Source organism: Balaenoptera borealis (assembly GCF_965194805.1).
Source record: "Balaenoptera borealis genome assembly, chromosome: 20".
NCBI lineage: Eukaryota > Metazoa > Chordata > Mammalia > Artiodactyla > Balaenopteridae > Balaenoptera > Balaenoptera borealis.
Window position 1 is genome coordinate 7,839,089 of NC_138879.1, and position 19,741 is coordinate 7,858,829.

At 45.7% G+C, this 19,741-nt stretch overlaps 1 protein-coding gene across 4 annotated transcripts; it reads left to right on the forward strand.

Annotated features, from left to right (window-relative positions):
• The first annotated feature begins 4 nt into the window (after positions 1–4).
• TEN1 (TEN1 subunit of CST complex) lies at positions 5–18,967 on the forward strand. 4 transcript variants are annotated; one of them, XM_082371261.1, is made up of 5 exons: positions 364–588; positions 8,908–9,004; positions 12,475–12,586; positions 17,188–17,271; positions 18,590–18,616. In XM_082371261.1, the coding sequence occupies exons 2-5, from the start codon at positions 8,916–8,918 to the stop codon at positions 18,605–18,607; spliced, it is 303 nt and encodes a 100-aa protein (XP_082227387.1). In that variant the 5' UTR covers positions 364–588; positions 8,908–8,915; the 3' UTR covers positions 18,608–18,616. The 4 variants fall into 4 exon arrangements, with proteins under 4 accessions (XP_082227389.1, XP_082227387.1, XP_082227388.1 ...); XM_082371262.1 differs by having other exon boundaries at positions 368–588; positions 12,475–12,632; positions 18,590–18,716; XM_082371263.1 differs by lacking the exons at positions 364–588; positions 17,188–17,271 and adding an exon at positions 5–268 and having other exon boundaries at positions 12,475–12,632; positions 18,590–18,967.
• The last annotated feature ends 774 nt before the right edge of the window (positions 18,968–19,741 follow it).

Genomic DNA, 19,741 nt, shown 5'->3' on the forward strand with positions numbered 1-19,741 from the left:
TCGTCCCGCCCCGGCCCGCCCTTTCTCCTTCACTGCGACCCCTCCGCGCGTGACCGACCGCGGCCGAGGCGGAGGCAGCGCCGGGGCGGGCGGGTCCCCTGCTCTCGGCCACGGGAGCCTCTAAGCGGCCCCAGGCAAGGAGACCCCGGAAGAAGGTCAAGAAATTGCCCTGGGGGGAAAGCGAAGCGCTATCCGCAACCCACCCCTCCCTCGTCACGTGGTCACGCTGGGCGGAAAGAGGGAACCCAAGGCCAGGAAGCCCAGAAAGGTTCGCGAGTGGTTGGGAAGGGGCGGGACAACGCGGCTGAGGACGACTGCGCCTGCGCCTCGGGACGCGGGGGGGAGGGCCGGGGGGGGCCCCGCCGCTTCCGGGTCCGCCCCCCCCGCCGCTTCCGGGTCCGCGCACTAAGGCATCCCCGGCAATGACCCAAAACCTTCCAAGATTGGAGAAAAAAAGGACGGGAACAAGGGTCGCACCGGGGAGAGGTTCCAACTATCGTTTGTTAAGATAACGGCATCTTTGCTGTCAGAGGCGTGGGCCGCGGGGAGCTGAGTGTGGAATTGGGGGCGCTCCCCCCTGTTTATGGGGTGAGTTTGGACTTAGAGTGAGACGGAACTGGCAGTGTGCTTAGAGGTTTTGGAAAGGAGACATTTTGTTTTCACAATTATCGTCATCAAAGTAGTAAAAGCACACGTTGAAAAAAGCTAGTATAAGAGGATTTGTAATGAAAAGCAGAAGTTCCCCATCCTCAGAGGCAGCCACTTTAACCATAATAAATTGTGTTTCTAGTTTTGTTTCCTAAAGAACATCGAAGTAAAATACTTCCAAGCTATTTCTTGATTTGCTCATTTTAGTTACCTTTTGACCTTATGCTATGGTAACGAAGGTGTGGCATGCTACCCATCTCCTTTATCTCTCATTTACCTTTGTAACTTTAAACAACATACTAATCCCGTTTTTTAAAACTATACACTTTTAATAGTGTTAATAGTTTAAAAAACTTGTTTGTAAAACTGACGCATCAATTTTTAATAACACTCCTGAGACTAGGGTAAGGTGAGTGAGGCATTCCCCTCAGACACAGTAAAGGGAGCACCAAGAAACTAATCAAGATTAGTAGGTTTTTTAAAAAAAATTTATTTATTTATTTATTTATTTATGGCTGCGTTGGGTCTTCGTTGCTGCACGCGGGCTTTCTCTAGTTGCAGCGAGCGGGGGCTACTCTTCATTGTGGTGCGTGGGCTTCTCATTGCGGTGGGTTCTCTTGTTGTGGAGCACGGACTCCAGGCGCGCGGGCTTCAGTAGTTGTGGCATGTGGGCTCAGTAGTTATGGCTCACGGGCTCTAGAGCGCAGGCTCAGTAGTTGTGGCGCACGGGCTTGGTCGCTCGGCTTCATGTGGGATCTTCCCCAACCAGGGATCGAACCCGTGTCCCCTGCATTGGCAGGCGGATTCTTAACCACTGCGCCACCAGGGAAGTCCATAGTATTTTTTATTTTAATATTTATTTATTTATTTGGCTCTGCCGGGTGTTAGTTTCTGCCTGTGTGATCTTTACTTGCAGTATGCGAACTCTTAGTTGCGGTATGTGGGATCTAGTTCCTTGATCAGGGATTGAACCCGGGCGCCCTGCATTGGGAGTGCGGAGTCTTAGCCACTGGACTAAGGGAAGGCCCAAGATTAGTAGTGTTTTAATAAGACATTTTAAAAAATCAAAATGTAGGAAAATCCACAATGAATAAAATATGAAAATCTTAAATAGAGACAAATCATTATTACTGATTGTTCCTTTTGTCTCAGGCTCCAATGTATCTGGGCAAGTCACAGATAACTGATGCTGTTTTTAATGCCCCCCGGGGCATCAGACTATTTAGTTTGGCTACTGTGTATTCCTCTTGTTTAAAAGCTGCCTCTCCAAATATCACCAACACAACCTGTTGATGAGACAAATTTGAGTTGATTGCTTACTCGAGTAAGGGTGCCCACTACTTGGCAAAGCTTCAGCAGTGCCTCAGAGAGAGGATAAGGCCAGAATTTACTGAGAATTGGAAGTTTGGTGTAAGACGAGTCTTTCAGTTCAGGGTCTTGATGGGGACTGGGTACACAGCGCTGCACAACAGTCAAAATTGGTGGAAAGAGCAAGGCGAGGGAATTCAAAAAATCTCAGTGGGCAAACTGGCTGTTGATATTCAAACCATTTGTCTGGACTGGACAGCCAGGAAGAGTAAAAGATGCTAATGAAGACACAGGAGCACAACGTCAAGTTAATGTGGACAGTACGATGTGGTTTGGGTTCTCTGTGAACAGGCTGAGTGTGGAGGGTAAATGGTTTTGGTTTTCACTCTCTTCTTCCTGAGTGTATTCATCCGTTCAATGAATATTTTAAAATGTTCCAGACACTGTCAGGCACAGGGAATACGCTGAGGAACTATGCAGAATCCTGGCCCTCATGGAGCTGATAAGCTAGTGGGAGACATAGACATTAACCAAGTAAACAAATCTCGCTATTTGAAATTCTGTTATTTAGTAAACTGCAGTGAGGATGGAGTGACTGGGGGTGGTTAGATGGGGTGAACAGGGAAGGCCTTGGTGAGGAGGTGGATGGCCTGAGAGCTAAAGAGGGGAGAGAACCAGCCGTGTGAAAGTCTGGGGAAGACTGTTCCAGTCTGAGGCAAAGCACATGTGCAGTTCTGAGGAGAAGGAGAGCTAGAGGAAAGGTGATGGCAAACAAGGGCAGAAAGGTAGGCCAGGCGCCGACCCCACGTGGCATTATGGGCCAATGTAGACTTGGAATTTTACCAGTTATAGTAAGAAGCATTTAATAGATTTTCAATGGAGTTATGTGATCTGATTTACATTTTTAAACCTTTTATTATGGAAATTTTCAAACACGCAAAGGTAGGAGGAATAATACAAAGAACCCCATATACTCTTCACCCAGGTTCAACAGTTACCCACTGTGCCACCACCCACTCCCCCACCACATTAATTTTAAGCAAATCCCATATCATATCATCCATAAAAGCTTTCAGTATGTATCTTAAACTATCTTTGACCCAGTCACAATACAATCACAATCCCAATTCCATTGTCACTCTTAGAAATAGTAATAAAAATTCCTTATTGTCATCCCAGTGATCTCGCAGAGATAGCAGCGAGTGGTCCTGAAGAGAGATCTTAGTTCCCTGCCTAGGAATTGAACCTGGGTAACCTGGATGAAAATCAGGAATCCCAGCTCCCAGACCGCCAGTGGCCCTGGTCTACCCCCACCCCTCCCTGTTTGAAAGCAAGAACGTTTCAAGGAGGCAAAAACTGTAAAAACAGGTACAAAGTTTATTATCAGAGACACAGCACAATGTATGGGAGAGCACACAGAGAAGCAGTTTATTGAAGTCAGAAGCTAGGCAGAAATACATACCCAGAGAGAAAGGGTATGGGCATCCTCTCTAATGAGGAAGAGTGCAATAAAGAAGTAATTTAGGAAATTCCTTGGCAGTCCAGTGGTTAGGATTGAGTGCTTCCACTGCAGGGGGCCTGGGTTCGATCCCTGCTCCGATCCCTGCTCGCTTGGGGAACTAAAATCCCACAAGCTGCGAGGCGTGGCCGGGGGAAAAAAAAAAAAAAGTAATTTAAATCGCTTATATAGGACAGTTCTTCCCGGTCTTTGTTTACCTTTGGCCAATTATCTCATTTCTTTGTTCACACCTGACCAGTCCACCCTCCCCGACATGTGTGCGCATAGTTTTGCTAAGGTGGATCCCACTGCAGAAGCCTGTGGGAGTATGTCCACACTTATTATGGGGTGGCACCCCCTCCCTTTTTGAATCCCAAGGAGTCTTCCTGCGCATGTGCAGACAGGGAAGTTTTCCTTGACCTCAGGAGTGGTCATCTTATCTCTTTACTTCAGCAGAGCTCAGCTTCTGCCACTAGCTTTGTCCTTGGAGTGTCTGGGTGAGAACAAAGCTTCAGTTTTACTCCACTTGACAAACCCCAGCCGTCTGGCCCAGGGGCCCATCTATCTCCTACCTCAACGGATCCAATCAGTATTAAGATTGCTCTGATTGCTTTGTAAAAAATTGTCTGCAGTTGGTTCGTTCAAATCAGGGTCCAAACAAGGTCTACACATTGCAGTTGGTTGATAAGAATCTTAAGCTTCTTTTAATGTATAGGTTTCCACTAGACATTGATTTTTTCTTCGATTTATTTATTGAAAAAGCTAGGTTGTTTTTCGTGTGACTTGCCCACAATTTCCCTCTCTGTGATATCTTTAACATGTTCCTCTATTTCTGTATTTTCTATAAGCTGTTGCTTAGATCTAGAGGCTTTATGAGATTCAGGCTTGAGGCTTTAGCAAAAAATACTCCTGTGGCATGTTTTCTATTTTAAAATATCACTCTGGGGACTTCCCTGGTGGCACAGTGGTTAAGAATCCACCTGCCAATGCAGGGGACACAGGTTTGATCCCTGGTCCAGGAAGATCCCACATGCTTCGGAGCAACAAAGCCCGTGCGCCACAACTACTGAGCCTGTGCTCTAGAGCCTGTGAGCCACAACTACTGAGCCCAAGTGCCTAGAGCCCAGGCTCCACAACAAGAGAAGCCACCGAAATGAGAAGCCCGCGCACCGCAACAAAGAGTAGGTCCCGCTCGCCACAACTAGAGAAAGCCTGCGTGCAGCAACAAAGACCCAACGCAGCCAAAACTAAATAAATAAATAAATAATAAATTTATTTTAAAAATACAATAAAATATCACCCTGGTTGTTATGAAGAGAATGGACTGTAGAAGGAAAAGAGTGGAAACAAAGAGACCAGTTATAAAGGTGGTGAAGGCCTGGATGGGGTGGTGACCATGGAGATGGAGGGAAGTAGATAGATTCAATATTTTGACATAGAACTGACAAATTTGTGATGGATTGGATGCAACCATGAGAGAAAGGGACACATCAAGAATGACTCCTGGAAAAAAAAAAAAAAAAAGAATGACTCCTGGGCTTGAGCAGATCAGGGATGGAGAAGGGTGGCTTGGAGGTGGTATTAAAGCCATGGGACTTGGTTCTGGTTAAAACATCATCCTCCTGTGCCTATTTCCTCTCCCTCCCAAGGACCCACCTAAATGGACAAAGAGAACAGGAGAACAGCAGTTATCAAATTAAGGAAACTTAACATTGATAACAATACTATTACCTAACCTACAGACCTTTCTGTGGATTTACAATTGTCCAATAAAGTCCTTTATCACAATTTTTTCTCCCAGCCAAGGTCCAATCCAGGATCATGAATTATATTTAGTTGTATTAGTTTGCTGGAACTACCATAACAAAGTACCACAGACCAGATGGCTTAAACAACAGAAGTTTGTTGTCTCACAGTTCTGGAGGCCAGAAGTCCACGATCCAGGCATCAGCAGAGTTGGTTCCTTCTGAGGCTATGAGTGAGAATCTGCTCTATGCCTCTCTCTTAGCTTCTGATAGTTTGCTGGCAATCTTTGGCTTTCCTTGGCTTGTATACATATCACCCCAATCTCTGCCTTCATTTTCACCTGGCCTCCTCCCTTTGTGCATGTCTGTTTCTGTCCAAACTTTCCGCTTTTTATAAGGGCACTAGTCATATTGGATTAGGCCCTCCGTAATGACCTCATTTTAACTTGGTTACCTCTGTAAGACCCTCTTTCTTTTTTTTTTTTTTATTATTAATTAATTAATTTACTTATTTTTGGCTGTGTTGGGTCTTCGTTTCTGTGCGAGGGCTTTCTCTAGTTTTGGCAAGCGGGGGCCACTCTTCATCGCGGTGCGCGGGCCTCTCACTCTTGCGGCCTCTCTTGTTGCGGAGCACAGGCTCCAGACGCGCAGGCTCAGTAGTTGTGGCTCACGGGCCCAGTTGCTCCGCGGCATGTGGGATCTTCCCAGACCAGGGCTCGAACCCGGGCCCTCTGCATTGGCAGGCAGATTCTCAACCGCTGCACCACCAGGGAAGCCCGACCCTCTTTCTAAATAAGGTCACATTCTGAGGTCCTTGGGGGTTAGGACTTCAACATCTCTTTTTGCGGGGACACAATTCCACCCATAGCAGTTGTCCTATCGCTTTAGCCTCCTTTAACTGGAGCAATTTCTTTATCTTCTGTGATTTTGACACTTTTGGAGCATATAAACCAGTTGCTGTGTAGAATGTCTCTCAATTCAGATTTGTGTGATATTTCTTGGTGATTAGATTATACATTTTTTTTTTTTTACAGGAATATCACAGAAACAATGTGTCCTTCTTAGTGCATCACATCCAGAAGGCACATGAAGGTTGTATTTGCTAATTTTCTTCACTGTGAAGTGGACCATTTTTCCCTTTGTAATTCATAAGTAATCTGTGGGGGAGATACTGTTGAGACCATGTAAATATGCTGGTTCTTCATCAAATTTTACCCAGTACTTTTTGCATCCAGTGGTGATTCTTCCTTGAATTCATTTTTACTCTGGTGATTGCAAAACTTTTAAAGGCATAGTAAAATAATCATTTTATTTGGTTACTGTAAAATTCATTTAGTTGAGATTACACTTAAAATTGGAAATAATCCCCAGGTGATAGAATCTTTTGAGGCCATAGGTCAAATCATGTGGCGTAACTCGAGTTTTAATGTTGGAGATTCATTGTGTAATATAGACTAACAAAGACTTGTAACTTTAAACACATTGATGAATGGCTTCTGGGTTGGTGAACACAGGGAGGGGCTGGGAAAGTGGCAAAGCTCAGAGAGGGCATGGAAGCTCCACACCCCTCCCCACCTACCGTGTTCTATGCACCTCTTCTCTCTGGCTGTTCCTGAATTATATCCTTTTATGACAAACCAGTAACCTGTTCTAATTGTGGGGTGGTAAACATATACAATCAAGTTTCTTGTCCACAAGAAACAAACCCAAAGCCGATAAAAGCTATGGTGAACCTAGTTATAAGTGTTACTTCTCTGACCTTCAATCCCACTACAGAAATCTTGACAGTTGCTTCAGAAAAGATGAAAGAAGCAGTCAGATTGGTTCACCATCCTTCCTGTACAGTATTTTCAAACTTCCCAGTTGTTAAAAAGAAGCATATTTCTCTTCATACCATGGATTTTTTTCTCCTAGAAGTGGATATTTTGCCTTGGGGAATGAAAAGGGCAAGGCTCGAAGTACAGGTTGTACCATTACTCAGACTTCCAGAGAGAGTATTTGAAATCCAGTTGACCCACAAGAGAAGCCTGTCCTGATATGTCTTCTCAGAAACTTTCTTGAATATGTGATAATGTATGGATAATGATTTATGGAGCCAGCTGTGCTTATTTAACAGAAGTGTCTTAACAAACACATAGCAGCTTTTGTTTGAAGAAGAAATTGAGGTTAAAATTTACAAAAGAGTTATCTCCCCCAACCCTAACCCCACAAAGAGTCAATGCTACTGCATGGTAATTTTAAAAATAAAAATAAATTTAATGATATAGTTACTTATAGCTTAGCTTATACGTGGTGAGAGTAGAAAAATTACTTTAAAAAAGATTCTAGGACTTCCCTGGTGGCGCAGTGGTTAAGAATCTGCCTGCCAATGCAGGGGACATGGGTTCGAGCCCTGGTCCAGGAAGATCCCACATGCCGCAGAGCAACTAAGCCCGTGGGCCACAACTACTGAGCCTGCGCTCTAGAGCCCGAGAGCCACAACTACTGAGCCCACGTGCCACAAATACTGAAGCCCGCGCACCTAGAGCCCGTGCTCTGCAACAAGAGGAGCCACCGCAATGAGAAGCCCGCGCACTGCAACGAAGAGTAGCCCCCGCTCGCCGCAACTAGAGAAAGCGGCGAAGACCCAACGCAACCAAAAATAAGATAAACAAATAAAATTTATTAAAAAAAAAGAAAATGTAATGTTGGATTCTGGAGGGGACTCTGGAACAGGAAAGGGACATTAGGGAAAAACCAATGAAATCCAAATAAAGTACGGAGTTGAGTTAATAGTACCATATTGATACAGGCTGATTGTGACAAATGTGTCATACTAACGTAAGATGTTAATTATAGGGAAAACTGGGTGTGATGTTTATAGGAATTCTCTGTACCATCTTTACAGGTTTCTTTAAAAAATAAATGAAAACCATTCTAAAATAAAAAGTTATTTAAAAAATGTGAAGACTCCCTTTATATACAACTATGAAAGTGTCAAAATATATTAAGTGAAAAAAGAAATCAAGAACAGTATGTAATGAGAGGCCCTGCGCACCGCAATGAAGAGTGGCCCCCGCTTGCTGCAACTAGAGAAGCCCTCCCACAGAAACGAAGACCCAACACAGCCATAAATAAATAAATAAATAAAAATTAAAAAAAAAAAGAACAGTATGTATACTATAGTATAGAAGGGAAATAAATATATACTCATATTTGTCCTTATTTGCATAATGAAAAGATAAATAAAAATTTATGGAAATGGTCCCCTCAGGGCAGGGGTTGGCAAACATCAGCATAGGCCAAGACAACTCATGACATGTTTTTGTAAATAAAGTTTGAAGGAAATAAGGTACACTCATTCGTGATTTATTGTCTTTGAGAGTTTTCATACTGTAATGGCAGAGTTTGGTAGTTGTGACAGAGGTCATATATTACTATCTGCCTTTTTACCGATCCCAGGTTTAGGGGCTTGGGGAGGGAATGGGCTGCACGGGAATTAGAGTGGGAATAATACACTTTCCACATAGATCTTTTGTATATTGTTGTTGTTTTTTTTTAAATATGTGAATGCATAAACCTATCAAAAAATCTTTTTAAATTTTAAAACACCACCCTCTGGAACTACCTTTTCAGTTGTTGCTGGTCTCGTGTCTGTTAATATTCATCTTGTGGTTGGCTTGGTTTGTCAGGAATCTTCAAAAATCCATCTCAACTATTTGGTTACAGGAGCAAAGATGCTGCCCGAGCCTGGGATCTATTACTTCCCCTGGGAGGTCAGTGCCGGCCAAGTTCCTGACGGGGACACGCTGAGGACGTTCGGCAGGTGAGAATGCTTTTTTCACATGGTGGGGGGATGTTTAAAAAAAATTAAAATAGTCTTTTTTAAAAATTATAATATTTTAAAAATTATTTTAAAAGTATATATATATTTTTTATAAATTTATTTTATTTATTTATTTATTTATTTATTTTTGGCCGCGTTGGGTCCTCGCCGCTGTACGCGGGCTCCCCCCAGCCGCGTCGAGCCAGGGCCGCTCCTTGCTGCGGTGCGCTGGCCCCTCACTGCGGTGGCCTCTCCCGTTCGGAGCACGGGCTCCAGGCACGCGGGCCCCAGCAGTTGTGGCGCGCAGGCTCAGCAGCTGTGGCCCGCGGGCTCCCAGGATCAGCAACCGTGGCGCACGGGCCCAGCCACTCTGCAGCATGTGGGATCCTCCCGGACCAGGGCTCAAACCCGTGTCCCCTGCACCAGCAGGCAGACTCCCAACCACTGCACCACCAGGGAAGTCCCCTAAAGTACATATTTTTAATTACTAAAAAATCACTTATCTTTACATTTTAAATTATTTATTATCTATTATATATTTTCAAAATTATTTTAAAAATTAAAATAGTCATAATTTTATCTAATTATTTTTATTTTTGTTTTTTTAAATATATTTATTTATTTTTATTTATTTATTGGGTCTTCGTTGCTGTGTACGGGCTTTGTCTAGTTGCGGCGAGTGGGGGCTACTCTTCGTTGCGGTGCGTGGGCTTCTCATTGCAATGGCTTCTCTTGTTGCGGAGCACGGGCTCTAGGTGTGCGGGCTTTAGTAGTTGTGGCTCGCGGGCTTCAGTAGTTGTGGCTCGTGGGCTCTAGAGTACAGGCTCAGTAGTTGTGGCGCAGGGGCTTAGTTGCTCCGCGGCATGTGGGATCTTCCCGGACTGGGGATCGAACCCGTGTCCCTTGCATTGGCAGGCGGATTCTTAACCATTGCGCCACCAGGGAAGTCCCTAATAATTTTTAAATGCTAAAAAATTAATACATATTCATTGTAAAAAATGTAGACAATCCGTAAGGGTGTAAAGAAAGCAAGTAAAAATCACCTGTAATTCCACTGTCTGGACAACCACCCACCGCTAACCTTTTGGTGATTACATGCTTTTTCATGTGTGTTTGTGTGTATATGTGGGTGGGTGTGTATATACACAATATGTGTATATACATATATACTGTGTTAGTCACATATTGCTGTGTAACAAATCACCCCAAAATTAAGTGGCTTAAAATAACAATAAATGCTTATTTTTTCATACTTAGTGTCAGGAATGTGGGAGTGGCTTAGCTGGGTGGTTCTGTCTCAGACTGACTTTGAAGATTGCAGTCGAGATGTTAGCCAGGGCTGCCAGCATCTGAAGGCTGGCGTGGACCTGGAGGATCTGATTCTATGATGACTCATTCACATGTTTGGCAATTTTGTGCTGCCTGTTGTCAAGAAGGCTCACTTCCTCAATACGGATTTTTCTATACGGCTGCTTGAGAGTCTTGATAACATGGCAGCTGGCTTTCCCCATAAGGAGTGACTCAACAGAGAGGGCAAAGAGAAAGCTATAATGTCAATGACCTAACCTCAGAAATCACTCTAGGTCATCTCTGCAATGTTTTATTGGTTACACAGGTCAGCGCTAGTCAGGGTGGTAGGGACTACACAGGGATGCGGATGCCAGGAGATAAGAATCACTGGGGACCATCTTGGAGACATATATATACATACGTGTATAAATATTTTAAGCTAGATGAGATCCTATTATATTACTATATTGTACAATACTTAACTGTGTATGGTAGACCTAGTTCCATGCCAAATATGTAAATCTATATCATCACTTTAAATAGATCCATTTTATTTCATTGCATAGACATACCATAATTTATTTAACCACATCTATTTATTTAACCAAAATCAATTGATTTTCAACAAAGACATCAATTTAATTGAGTGGGGAAAGTATAGTCATTTCAACAAATGGTGCTGGAACTACTGGATATTTTTATGGGGGTAAAAAAACACCTTGATCCCTACCCCACAGCATACCAAAAAAAAAAAAAAATCATTCTGACTGGATCATAAATGAACAAGCTAAAACTATAAAATCTTTAGAAGAAAACAGGAGAAAACCTTCATATACACCTTGAGATAGGCAAAGATTTCTTAGACTCAGAAAACAAAAACCATAGGGACTTCCCTGATGGTTCAGTGGGTAAGACTCCAAGCTCCCAATGCAGGGGGCCCAGGTTCGACCCCTGGTCAGGGAACTAGATCCTGCAGGCCGCAACTAAGACCCGGTGCAGCCAAATAAATAAATAAATAAATATTCAAAACAAAACAAAACAAAAACCATAAAAGAAAAATAATGAATAAATTGGACTTCAACAAAATTAAAAGCTTCTCATCAAAAGCTACCATTAAGAAGATTAAAAGGCAAGCCACGAACTGGTAGAAAATAAGTGAACGTGTGTGTATATTATCTATATTCAACAAATGATTTGTACCTAGAATAAACAAAGAGCTCATATAACCCAATAAGAAGACAAAAAACTTAATTTTTAAACGGGTAAAAGATTTAAACAAGACACTGCCAAGGAAGATATACAGAGGGCAGATAAACACATGAAAATTTGTTCAACATCATGTGTCATTAGGGAAATGCAAATTAAAACCACAATGGTACGGTATTTCATGCCCACTAGAGTGGCTAAAATTAAAAAGACTGACCGTAGCCTGTGCTGACAAGGATTTGGAATGACTAGAACCCTCATATGTTGCTGGGGGGAAAGTAAAGTGGCACAACCACTTTGAAAAACAATTGGGCAGTTTCCTTTAAACAGACAGATTGACCATATGACCCAGAAATCCCACTTGGGTATTTCCCCACTAGAAATGAAAACATATGTCAGCACAAGTCTGTAAGCAAACCAAATCAGCTGGTGAAGATATAGTAATTTATTAATCCATTCAACTGAGTGCTACCAAGCAATAAAAAGGAACAAACTGCTGATTTACCCAACAGCATAAATGGGTCTCCAAACCATTATGCTAAGTGAAAGAGGCTAGACACAGAAGAATTCGTGCTGTTAGGATTCCATTTACATGAGGTGCTTGAGTAGGAAAACTCATCTGTGGAGACCAAGAGCAGATCAGTGGTTGCCTGGGGTGGGACGTGGGGAGACTGAGTTCAGAGGGGCACAAGGGGACTTTTGGGGGTGATGGAAATGTACCAAAGCTTGATTGGGGTGCTGGTTACACAGTGTATACTTTTGTCAACAGTCAATGAACAGGTCCCTTTTAATGCATGTAATTTATACCTCAGTTATGTAGACCTAATTAACCTTTTCTGTTGCTGCCACTTTAATTTCTCTGATCCGAGTGAGGCTGAACATTTTCCCATGGATGTATTGGCCTCCCAGAACCTTTTGAACTTTGGGTTGGTTCAGTCTATGGATGGAAATGATCACACTTACCTGACCTCCAGGTTGTACAGCTACGACATGACGAAGTCCCGAGTGACCCTGATGGCTCAGCACAGATCTGACCAGCACCCGATCCTCGTCTGTACCAAGTTGGTGGAACCGTTCCAAGCCCAGGTGGGCTCCCTCTACATGGTCCTTGGGGAGCTGGAGCACCAGAAGGGTGAGCCTTGGCTTCACACACCCTTTTCCACTCTGGGTCCTGAGTGGGGCAGTCTTGTGGGTGCCTGGGCTTGGCTTCTGACCCAGCAGGGGTCCCTCATTGGGGTTAACATTCCTTCCAAATCAGCCCACGAATTACAGGGACTCATAGCAAAGAGACGTGATTGGGCTTGAGGTGGACCTGCCGTAGGGAAGCGAGAAAGAGGGGAGAGAAATCATTAATTTCTGAAGGCCTACAACATGCCAGGCCTGGTACTAGGAGGTTTGCTTAAATCTTTTTGAATCTGCTCACCAGCCCTTAATGAGTCATCTTATGGCTATTTCATAGATGAGAAAACTAAGGCTCAGAGAGGATGGGGCTGGAGTAACAGGCCAGGAAGTCAGGGCAACAGAAATAAAACACAAGGGAAGGAACAGAAGCAACCTGGGAGAATCTCTATGGCATCAAGGGTTGAAGCTTGCCCTTTAAAACCTAGGTACTTGTATTCTTTGCCTCCCTCTCTGGCTGTCCCTGTGCCACTTTCCTTCACATGCTTTATGTAACTATAACACGTTGTATCTGGTTATTTTAATTTAACATTATATCATAAGCATTCCCCCATGTCTTAAAAATTTTTTCTAGATATAGTATTTAATGGCTATATAATATTTTATAGATTAGATGTGTACACTAATTCACACAAGCATTAGACATTTGTATTGTTTCCATTTTTTGCTCTTGTAAGTACACTGTACATTAATTGGTTAAAGAAACTATGAGATATTCAGCCAGGAGAATATTATACAGCCATCAAAAATGGTGTTGTAAATTTATATCAGTTGACATGAAAAGATGTTCGTAGTATTTTACTAAGAAAAAGCAGTTTACAAAACAGTATGTATCATATGATCTCATCTTTGTTAAATAGACATTTTTTACACACATAAAAGTTTGAAATATTATTTACCAAAACGTTAATAGTAATTATTTCTGGGTGGTGGGGCTGTGGGATTCCTTATACTTTTATTAGCATTTGACAATGAAAATGTATTGCTTTATAGCCAGAGGGAAAAAACAGTTTAAACAATCTATCTAGATATATATTAAAAATGCTGTAGTTAATAGCCTTTAACTATTACCAATCTTTGTCCATTTTCTGATTGTTTCTTTAGGGTAGTTTCCTAAAAGTGGAATTGCTACATTAAAGGATATGAACATTTATGTTTCTTGATTTACACTCCCAACTTACTTTCTAAAAGTTGCAGTGGTTTTTAACTCTGGATGAAATGCACTAGAAAAAAAGTAAATGGGCTTTACTTTAATTACGTTTGATTTAATAAAAGTTAATCTTTATTCAGGCTTAAGCCTTTGAGCTCAGAGTCCCTGCCTTCATAATTGATTTGAGAGAAGTATCAGGAGGAGGGGTGGAAATGGGTACAAAGGGCCTTGAATAAATCATTCATTCCACTAAATAAATCATTTCCACTTTGACTGCAGCCCACATCACCTGAGACTCCCTCCTGCACTCCTGGCCCCTACAGGGAGTCCTGGGAGCTCTCAGGAGCCAACTGCCCAGTATCTGTAACTCAAAGGTCTGATTGCAGATACAGAGAGGGGTTGATACTAAGGTGGGACACCAGGCCAGGACCAGGGCGGGACCTGGAGAAGACATTTAGAATTATTTGTGGGAAGAAAAATGGAAAAAACTTTAAAGTACAAATTCAACCCATATAACTTTTTAAATTTAATGTTTTCAAATCAAACAAGCACAAAAGTAGAATGAGCCTCCATGTACCTGTCACCCAGATTCAGCAGTGATCCACATTCCACTCTTGTGTCATCATCGCCTGCATTTACTTACTTATTTTGCTGGTGTATTTTAGAGCAAATCTGACATCATTTCATTTACCCATAAATGCCTCAATGTCTATCTCTAACATCACGATCACGCCCAACAAAATGAATAGCTGTTCCTTAATATACTCTAGTACATACCTTGTCTGTGATCATTCCCCTCCTTGGCCCCAAAATGGCTTTTTACAAAAAGTTAGTTTAAAAGCGGGAGGCAAACAAAGTCCATGCATTGTCTTTGGGTTACATATCCCGAGTCTCTATAACAGTTCTGTCTTCCTTTTTTCCTTTTTTTAATGCTATTTATTGGAGAACTTGGTTCTGGAATTAGCTAATTGCTTCCACCTGGTTGCATTAAACCTGCTCTTCCTTCCCTTGAGTTTATCCTACCTTTTTCTGAAAGGAATGTATTTCAGGGAAACCAAACGGCTGGAGGAGGGAACGTTCTTTAGAGAAGAATCACAGTGAATAACCGCAGGAGAAACAATTAAATGCTGAAGTCACCATGTTAAAAGCCCCGAGGAAATAATAAATCCAGGCAACGATCGTTATCACTGGCCGCTCAGATCATTAGGTGGACGCTTGCCGGGAACACTGTAGCTCAGGTGATCAAACATTACAAAAATTGGACCCATCGATCGTGTGCCTCTGGCGTGATGCACCAGGAGAGCACAGACAGTACTGCTCTGATGTGTTCCTGCCAAAAAACAAAAAAAATGGAACCTCAATAGTCAAGCCTCAGACCCAGCAGGATTCTTCCTAGGCTCTGGCTAATTTACCACTTGTTATTTTCATCACAATGTGTAGGGTTTTTTTTTCTTAAAAAAATTTTTCCCCTCAGTTTCTAATTTCTGAGACTACATGCTCGTCATTCGAGACTGACACGAGGAAAGAAAGACGACGGTGAAGAGGGAGGGCAGAGTGTGGGCTGAGTTTGGCAGTGGTCGCTGACCTCCAACCTGCGGTGGCCTGTCTGGCCCCCGGCCAGGTCTGAAGTCCTGTGGGGACACAAAGGTCAACCACACACGGTTGCCTGCCCCGTGGCAAGGTTGGCAGTTCTGAGGCTGGACCAGAGGCCCCTTCAAGTCACCTTTCTGAAATGTTTGCACACGAAAGAGAAGAAATGCCAGCCATGTGCCAACAGCAGCTGGCCGGGACACCCCGCAGGGCCGAGGGCGTCCAGTCCGGGGATTAAGATGTGAGGACACAGCCTCGGCCCCGCTCTGCTCCAGGGGCCCGCATGGAATACCAGGCTGAAGGTTACTCGCCTACAGCAAGAAGCTGCCCCAGAGCTCTCACCATAAATCCCACCTGTTCCGGTTTCCGTGCACCTGACTGTTTCCTGCCCTCACAGGCCTTCTTTGTGTCCTCTCGAACCTTCAAGCCCCCTTCTCTGGGACTTGCCTGAAACCTGGCTTTTCCCCCCAGGCAGCAGTTCCCCTCCCGCCCTCCCACGTGGAGGCTCCCAGGCCCCGCACGCATCACAGAACCCAGAGGTGGGGCGGAAATCCTGGCATCTCCTTTGCAGCGACCAGTTCTGCCACCTCCACCCCACTGCTGCCTGCCTGACGTACCCGGACCCGCCGGCCTCTGCCGCCTGAAACTAGGTTCCACCCTCAGTATCTTTCTGCCTCGTCACCCATTGGGACCACCTTCTCTCCCCTCCAGCTTGACCTCACTATCATTTCAACCACTTTCCTGGCAGAAGTTCCAGCCCCTCGTCTCCCATCATTCCTCCCTGATTAAACCCCAATCCCCACCCTCTCAGGTCCCACCCAGCTGTTGATGGAGAAAGTTCACAAAGCTCCAGGGATTCCTAGCACAATGGTTTCAAGGTCTCTTATCTCTTCCGGGCCCTTCACGCTGCCTAGAATTCCTTCCATATGTCCTGGCTGGTCCCCCCTCCCCCTGACCCGCAACAGCTATTTCAGGCGTTCACGCAGGACCCCCTTCGTCATCACCTCCCCGTCCCTTCCAGCAAATTACCTCACCTCCTACATCCCAGGTAAAATTGAGGCCACAGCTGCAGCCTCTCCTAAAATTATACGCATCCACACCCGTCAGTAGCCCCTTTCCTCCAGTCTGGGAGAGAGGAGGGTCCCTCCTGCCTGCGGTGCAGCCCCTGTGCTGTGATGCATGCCTGCCCTCCTGCAGGGGCTTTGCTTTCTCAGCTGAATCCTTAACCTGTTACCACTGGTTCTTCCCTCCCAGCATATAAAGCGCTCAAGCCTCTTCTGTATTAAAATAATAGCAACAATAATGTCAAGTTCAGCTCTATCCCTACCTAGCTGTGACCCTCCTCCCTCCACAGTCAAACTTCCTAAAAGAAGATCTATTCTCAAAAAAAAAAAAAAAAAAGATCTGTTCTCCATATCACCCCTCCTTATCTCAGACTCACACCTCAAGCCACTGCATTCTGGATTGAACCCACACCCTCGGCATTGAAAGCGCAGAGTCCTAACCACTGGACCACCAGGGAATTCCCTCAGCCCTTCTCCTTTGCAGCAGGTTCTTTTTCTTTGCAAGAAGAGATTCCCCTAAATGACTATTACTCTGGGTTCATAAACTCCTTTCTCCTCCCCTGCAGCACTCTTCAAATGCCGTTCTTTTCTTCCATTTACACAGACCTTTTGCAGATGGACTAACAGAATTGCCAAATTTGTCCCTGTGATAATCATACTTGTAAAATTCACTTCCATTTTTAATAACTTTTCTTCATTCACAGGAAGAAACATGTTCCACTATCTGTATCTCGAAGAGAAGGTTTCCCCAGGCTGAGGGGAGGAAAGAGCTGACAGGCATTATCATTGTAAGGAAAGTTCTGTGAAATTAAGTCCAATACTAAGAAAATCTTCATACAGGAAGTTTGGAAACATTTGACCTATGCTTCTATTTTGAGATTTTTAACTGCGAATTAGAGCACTCTGATTTTATCCTTGCTCTCCCTGTGTCATCCTGAACACATGCAGCTGCTCTGTGAAAACTATTTAGGGCCACATGTGTCATAAGAAAAGGTCTAGGCCTTTCAGTGCCAAATGAAGTTTAGGCAAATATCCTGTTTGATTGATCAGTATAGATGAGCCAGCTATTCCTGAAGAGGCCTGAGTGATGAGAATCAACAGTCTACACCCATCCACGGATCCACATACTGTCCCATGCCCCCCCCCGCAACCCCACTCTAGGCCATGCAGCTCCTGCAGTCCAGCGCTGGGGCCAACAGAAGCTGACGACACACAGGCAACCTCATGTTTCAAATGAGTTCATCTTTCTGTGTTGAAGCCTGGAATCTACACAGTCCAACTCTCTGGATTCTGCCCCCGGGCTCTGTTAAATCAATAAAGTGGCCTAGACTAGAGGAAAAGTTAGGCATAGACTTTAACCAGAGAGAGCCTCTATCTCAAAATGGCATCAAAAGAGGAGAGCATAATGTTCTAGAACATTGAATGTATTCACTGACGTGCCCAGAGAGCAGAGAGAACATAGTGCAAAAAAAAAACAACAACCAAAAACAACCTATTAGGGCAAACCCCAGATGTCCTTCCTATTTGGTGTCACCTGAACATTGACAAACCTTTCCATCAGCTCACCACAGCATCTGCTAGAAGCGCCCCCAGCCCCTTGTCCAGGGTGGGATGACTTGCCCCTGTAAGGCCAGACTCTCCCCTTGGATTGATTAAATATGGGGTTCTCTTTGCCCCAATTTCCAATGCCAGTGAGCCCTATGAAGCCAAGGGGCCCTTCCCTTGGTACAAATGGAGAACTAGGGTGGTGATTGAGGCCCCTCCTCAACTCTGGGCACTTGGGAGCTACAGAGAAGCTGGTAGGAGTTAAGATGACAAAAGAGGGAAGTAGAGGCTACATCTCTCTGGGCCTCCTCCCTGGAGGAATGGAATTTTCAGGCTGCCCCCTGAGTTTCAGCCATGTGCCTGTAGTGCATGGCGGGCCCGCAGTTCTGAGGCCCAAGAAGACAAATGGTCAGCATCCTGTAAACCATCCTTCTTACCTGTGCCCTGTCAGACTCTTCTGTCAAAACCCAGGACCAAGATCAAGTCGAGGGGAAATGGCTGGAATGCATCTGCAGGGTGTGTTGCTGACACTGCCTGTGCCTTGGTGTCTGTGTCTTTCAGATGGAGGCTGCGTGGTGAAGGCCCGGGTGCTGACTTGTGTGGAAGGAATGAATCTCCCCTTGTTAGAACAAGCCATCCGGAAGCAGAGGCTGTACCAGCGAGAGAGGGACAGCAGCCAGTAGAGAGCAAAACGGCAGCTCCTGGCAAACCCCCCCCGCCCCCCGCCCCCCGCCCCCCCCCCTCCCGCGCTCGACCTGCTGCCGAGAAGATGCAGGAGCTTCCTGGAGAGAAGACGGGAGGGGTTGTTCATCAGGATTGCCCCAGAAATGGGAGCCTAGAGATCAGAGGCGGGTCTCTGGGGCCCTGGGAGCTGGGCCCCGTGTGGGTCCTGGAGGGTTGCAGAAGGTCCTCGTGAATAAAGCCATGTGGTGTGACGGAGCAGTGCGTGCACGTGGTGCAGTGCGTGCACGTGGTGCAGCGCCGGGAGGGGCCAGCAGGGGGAGCCTCGGAGCAGGCAGCCGGCCCGGCAGTGAGGCTGCGGGAGCGGAGGGTTTCTGGTGAATTCTGGGCTAGGGGCCTGAGGGGAGGGCGCTGGGGGCGCTCAGGACCTGGTGGGGGGCCCGGGACACAGTGAGGGCTGCTCCTGCCAAGGTTCTGCCCTCACAGGAGGCCGAGCGTCCCCAAACAGGCCAGGCCCAGCACCTCGCCGTGGCCATGCGGCCTTAGGGCAGGACTGTGGCTTCAGAAGCCCTTCCTGACCCCTGACCTCTGCCCTGAGTTGACCCCGGCCCCCCTGGGCAGCCCCTCCGGGCAGCCTTCTGCCCCCGGGGTCCAGGCCTGGCTGGGCAGGCGGGGGCTGGGGCAGGAGAAGTTTGGGCCCTCCTGCGCTCCGTAGCGCGGCTCAGGGCAGCTGCTTCCTGGGGCCTGGGGCTTCCTCCCCGGCCTGGGCTGGGCGAGGGGCAGCCCTGCTCCACACCAGGTTCCCGGGGATGGGCTGGGGCTGGGGCCGGGGCTTTGGCGGGCGGTGGGATCCAGGCCTGGGCCTGGGCGGCCTGGCAGGCAGAGCAGGGTGAGCCCTGGGGGCCACAGGCCTCAGGAGCCGGGGTGGGGGGAGAGGGGAGGGCGTGGGGGGAGGGGAGGGCGGGGCGGGGCCTGGGCAGGGGCCGGGCAGGCTGTGCCGTGGAGGCTGGAGGGGCAGCGGGGGTGCTGGGC